Below are 5049 nucleotides of genomic sequence, written 5' to 3'. Positions count from 1 at the left end.
CCCCCCCCCCCCCCCCCCACCGCGACCCTTGTGAGTATAAGGGGATCAGAAAATGAATGAATGAATGCTTATGCAACTTTACCTTGTATCTGAAAAGTTGAATCCAAACTACTACTTTTACCAAATGTAACTTTTGACCTTACACCGTTTGTGAATTCGAATACTTGGTTCATCCGGCGGCGATTAGGATAAAGATAAGAGGGCAATGGCTCCTTGTCTACTTCATGACACCCATCATATACTGTAAAACCGTATTATTGTTAGACCTTGTGATTGTAACAGAATTTTCGCGGCAGGGTGATGTTCTGGACTGATTTCCTTTACGACAATATTGTTTCCGTTCCTCCTTTTGTCTCCACTTTCGCACTTGCTCATTTGACAGTGTCTGCAGTGTGAACTGCTGGATGCAGCTGGCAGCTGCTCTGAGCACATTCCAAACACAGGTTAAACATTAAACAGCTTCATTTTTTTTTCCACGTCACGCAACTCATCAGTCACCACAACGGAGGTGACGGCTGCTCATGATTATTAATGATATCAATTACCCAAATGCTTCAAACAGTTTTCCTATGGCCATGTGTTGCCGCGTTGCAAATGGCTGAGTGGTTTAAATAACACACTCAAGTAAACCACAATCTTGTGGTGGGCTAACCGCAGTGCTCTACTCAATTTAGCTTTACCAGAGTGCTTTATGCAATACCTTTAACGCACACATTTTGATGATCATTCCTGTAGGTAAAAATTATATCGCAAGGAAATCGCAGCTGTGAACAATTACTCTGCTCATTTCCATTGCAGGATGATTGAGTCTTGAAAGAGCACCTCAGCCCTTTGACATTGCCAAAAATTACACAGTGAGCACCTTACTCACCGAGTTACACTCTACACTAAAGAGCAAACAGTGTGTTGACATCCAGGGTGTGTGGAGGGTTTTAGTTTTAGTTTGTTTTTTTTCCTCTAGATATGCTTCACAAGCTAACACACTTGCATGTGAGTGAAGGCTTGGTGAGGAGGGTGCACAGATAGCAGGAGTCCTTGGCTGAGTAAGCAAGAGGAAATCAAGCGCTTGAGGTGGGTTTAGGTGAAAAGACGTGTGAGAGAAGACTAAGAAAAAGGATGAGTTCTGAAAAATGTTCCAAGCAGGGAAATGAAACGCAAGCGACAAGAGTAAGAGCATTGATGAGGCTGTTCTACACCTGTCGAAAGTGACACTCTGATATCCCAGCGACTATCGTCCTTTTCCTCTGAGACCGCTTGTAACAATTAGGTATGACCGCATCCTTTCAAATATTGTTGTGCGGAGCTACGCTTCACCTCTCCTTGACATAGATGTCAATTCTTCACTTGGAGGAATGAGGCTGGCATTCTCTACTGAAGGTCACTTTACAATGCGGCGGAACGATTATGTCACCGTAACACAAACTGAATTCGAATTAACCCAATATTGAATAAAATCATGAAGATGAGACTAAAATGTAGACTTGAAGTTAATTTGGGGGCTCTCATAAGTATTTAGGCTAAGGGATATCATTGGAGCAACACCAGACAGCTGTCTTATCTCAATGTACTCTGTAATTGACTGGCAATCAATCCGAGGTGTGGTCTACCATGATTTAATACACAATGTGTGATGTGGGTCTGATGGTGTCCACACAAACGCACGCACGCACACACCCACACATACACACACACACACAGGACTGTTTACCTCAATGGTTCCTTTTGTCACGTTCTTCTTTTTTTATCAAGCTGTGTGAATTTCAATTTATACGGTGTTGCTATGGTGACCTGGCAAAAGCCAACTGCTCCCAGAGGCACAGACAGTATTCCTTAATGTGTGTCTAATCTGTGCCCTTAATACTCACTGTATGAAATATTTAACGAGTGACAGTAAAAGAGACTCTTTGGAACCCTCCAATTAGTCACTAATGTCTTTTATAGCATTATGCGCATGCCAGCCTCCGAGACAGTTGCACCATTTCAGTCGTATAGACATTATTGCTTGAACGGACATGTATTGTGTATTAAAAGTGGTTTGGGTTTAGTTTCAGTTGCAGACCAATCACTTCTTGTGGAGCCTTTTAAGATCAACTGCTATGACGTGGCAATCGATGTGTGAAGAAATGGTGTCCTTTTTTTTTTCACCACGTTTGATCGCACATATGTGTGTGTCATATTGATGTGTTTATCTAGTGTCACTGATTCAACTGTAAAGGTGACAGTCTGCCCGTCTGTCTTTTTGGTTGGTGTTTGTCATTATTTTCTACTACCGTACATCATAGCACCGGGACTGAGATAAAAGTCATTTACTCAGTAGGAAGATGACATTTAGAAGGCCCCCCAGCATGACACATTTCACCACTTTGCTTCAATAATTGTCTGTGTTTGTCTGTTTCCCTCTTAATTTAGTTTTGATTGTCCTATGCAGTTTGTGTATGCGTGTGGCCATCCATCTGTGTGCATCCTTATTGATGCCTGTCTGTGGTCCTGCATTGCAATCAATCTCTGTCACACCCCAACACTAATCGTTACTACTCGTCAGTCCCAGTTCGCTGCATATCCTGAGGCAACACGATTCAATATCTCATTTTTTGACACCGATATTGATGAATGGGTTCATTAAACATGCTGCATAGAATATCATGCTGGTGTTCTTATCAAGTGTAATAAGCTCCATCCATCTCAGCATTCTGACAAATTTCACAGGCAGCTCAAGCTGCCAATTTGGTTTGTACAATTTTCCACCTTTGGTGTATTCTGCATAAATTGGTCATAAAAGCGGCTGTATATCGATTGAATAGAGAAAAACCTAATCGATCAGACATCAACTGATCAGACCACTGCCCAGCATACCTGAGAATTCGGTGTCTGAAAGTCATCTAAACTTTACACCTGCTGCAACCACGTCTATCTATTGGTGCATGGAGTTTAATGTGATTTTGGTCAATTTGATCAGCCCACAGGGATGTCATCTAGTGCATTCACAGGCATCCGACCCTCTAAATCATAGGTGTCAAACTCAGGTCCTGGAGGGCCGCTGTCCTGCATGTTTTCCAAGTCTCCCTGTTGCAGCACACCTGATTCAAATGAACAGATTCAATGTCAGGCTTCCGCAGAGCTTGCTGATGATATGATCATTTGAATCAGGTGTGTTGCAACAGGGAAACTTGGAAAACATGCAGGACAGCGGCCCTCCAGGACCTGAGTTTGACACCTATGCTCTAAATCATTGGAGAAATCACTTCATTGACCCCGTCATTACTGTAATTCATTATAAGCATACTTTGCATGCATTGACTTCCTGCATGTACTCCAGCAAATCCGTTGCATCATGTGCCATCTCAAGGACTGCGCCTCTCATGCATCGATTTTAATGGGAATGAAAGGAGCCGCTGTGACTGGTGCCCCCCCCCAAAAAATTGTCTGCGTCAACGCCCACAACAACGCAAATTACCCGTTTCTAACTGCGCCAAAAATACCAAAACCCATTCTTGACTTGCACTGGGCATGGAATTAGTTTCATCGGTCTAACAATAGAATCTCAACTCTCCTCTCGCCTCATCCAACCAAATACATCCAAATCCTGTTTGTATTCCATCAATCAACTTTAAGTCAATCCAGAGGATTGTAAAATAATTTCCAAGCATCGATGTTCATCGTCGTGCTTCAATGTGAAACTAATGGGAATATACTGTATTTCTATTTGTCTCTCCAGCAAGCGCTTTCATCTCTGTGATTTTCCTCAAGGAGACCTTGCGCGTCTCTGACGTTGTCGGTAAGCAAACACTCAGCAACATAAACACAACATGGATCCTGCTGACAGATTGCTTGATAAGATGAAGAAATAATTTCCTTAAGTTAAATTTGATCACATTTGCTTTTGCGCTATTTGTCAGAGTGAAGAATTATGGAGATTTATCAAGAAACTGAATATTGTTGTGACATATCTGTCACGTTTTGCAAGGTGGGAGTTGGAGGACCCCAAAAAGCAGGGAGGAGCAGAGTGGTTGACCAAAATGTATTTAACAAAAAATACACACAGGAGTACAACGGAAAAAACACTAAGTCTAAGTACTCAAAAAAAAAAAATGCCTGGAAATCACAAGGCACAAACAAAACTAAGACAGGAAACAAAACATGACAGGAGCACACATATGCTCACATACTCACAGCTCACAATGACCCAACAAAGACTGACAGAAACTCAGGGAACTAAATAGAAGCAAAGTGACGAGACAACGAGAAACACCTGGACAAGACACAAAGGGTTGAGGGAGCTAATTGGTTACACACAAGGGACACTGATAACGAGAACAGGTGGCGAAAAAAGGGCACATGAGGAATCAAAACCAAACGTAACCAGACCGAAACATAACAATATCCATGTAAACAAGGACTTTTATATGTGGATTTTATTTATTTTTCATCGCAATCAATACATATTTTGACAACATCTAGCACTCAGACGAGCAACATAAAAACGTATTGATGTGATAAAGTAGGTTAAGTAGCTATCTAATATTGTGGCTCTGCCGGTGCAAAAGCAAGAGGGCTAAATGAAACAAAACGTACCACACTCACAAGAAGAGCCCGTTATATGTGGATGCTCATCCTGATAGAAATGTTAACAAATGAAGTTGTTCCCGTTTTTTTTCCTCCATTGAGTGACAGTAAAATATTGCCTCCACCCCACAATGCAAATGGTCAAGTCCCATCTGTCTAATAATGACGTAATTACCCATGCCCTCGAAAGTAGCCATCTTAGCAACATGGAGACAAAAAGTACAGCACTACACCATTTTGTTCAAATGTTTCTCTTTTTGCTCTTTAGGTCAAGATTGGATGATACATATTGAATCCTTATCACAAACTTACAATCCAACAAGTTCTCTATTGACTATTTCGTTCAATTGTCTGTAGTCAATGTGTGTTTGGTCTGTCTTGTATCTTAAATACCATTCCCATTTGTTTCTTGAGAGTGTGCATGTGTGTGCGTGTGTGTGTGTGTGTGTGTGTGTGTGTGTGTGTGTGTGTGTGTGCGTGTGTGTG

General features: G+C 41.7%; 1 protein-coding gene across 1 annotated transcript in view; it reads left to right on the top strand.

Annotated features, from left to right (window-relative positions):
- The window catches only part of nipal2 (NIPA like domain containing 2), a 21616-nt gene that overhangs the window by 10725 nt on the left and 5842 nt on the right, over positions 1-5049 (top strand). The window contains exon 4 of the mRNA XM_019856307.1: positions 3716-3775. Within this exon, the coding sequence (XP_019711866.1) occupies positions 3716-3775 (60 nt within the window). The remainder of the gene's footprint in view (positions 1-3715; positions 3776-5049) is intronic.

This window comes from Hippocampus comes, unplaced genomic scaffold, assembly GCF_001891065.2.
Source record: "Hippocampus comes isolate QL1 unplaced genomic scaffold, H_comes_QL1_v1.1 scaffold327, whole genome shotgun sequence".
NCBI classification, from domain to species: Eukaryota; Metazoa; Chordata; class Actinopteri; order Syngnathiformes; family Syngnathidae; genus Hippocampus; species Hippocampus comes.
Note: the sequence above shows the minus strand (reverse complement) of the source record. Positions and strands in the feature narration are given on the sequence as shown.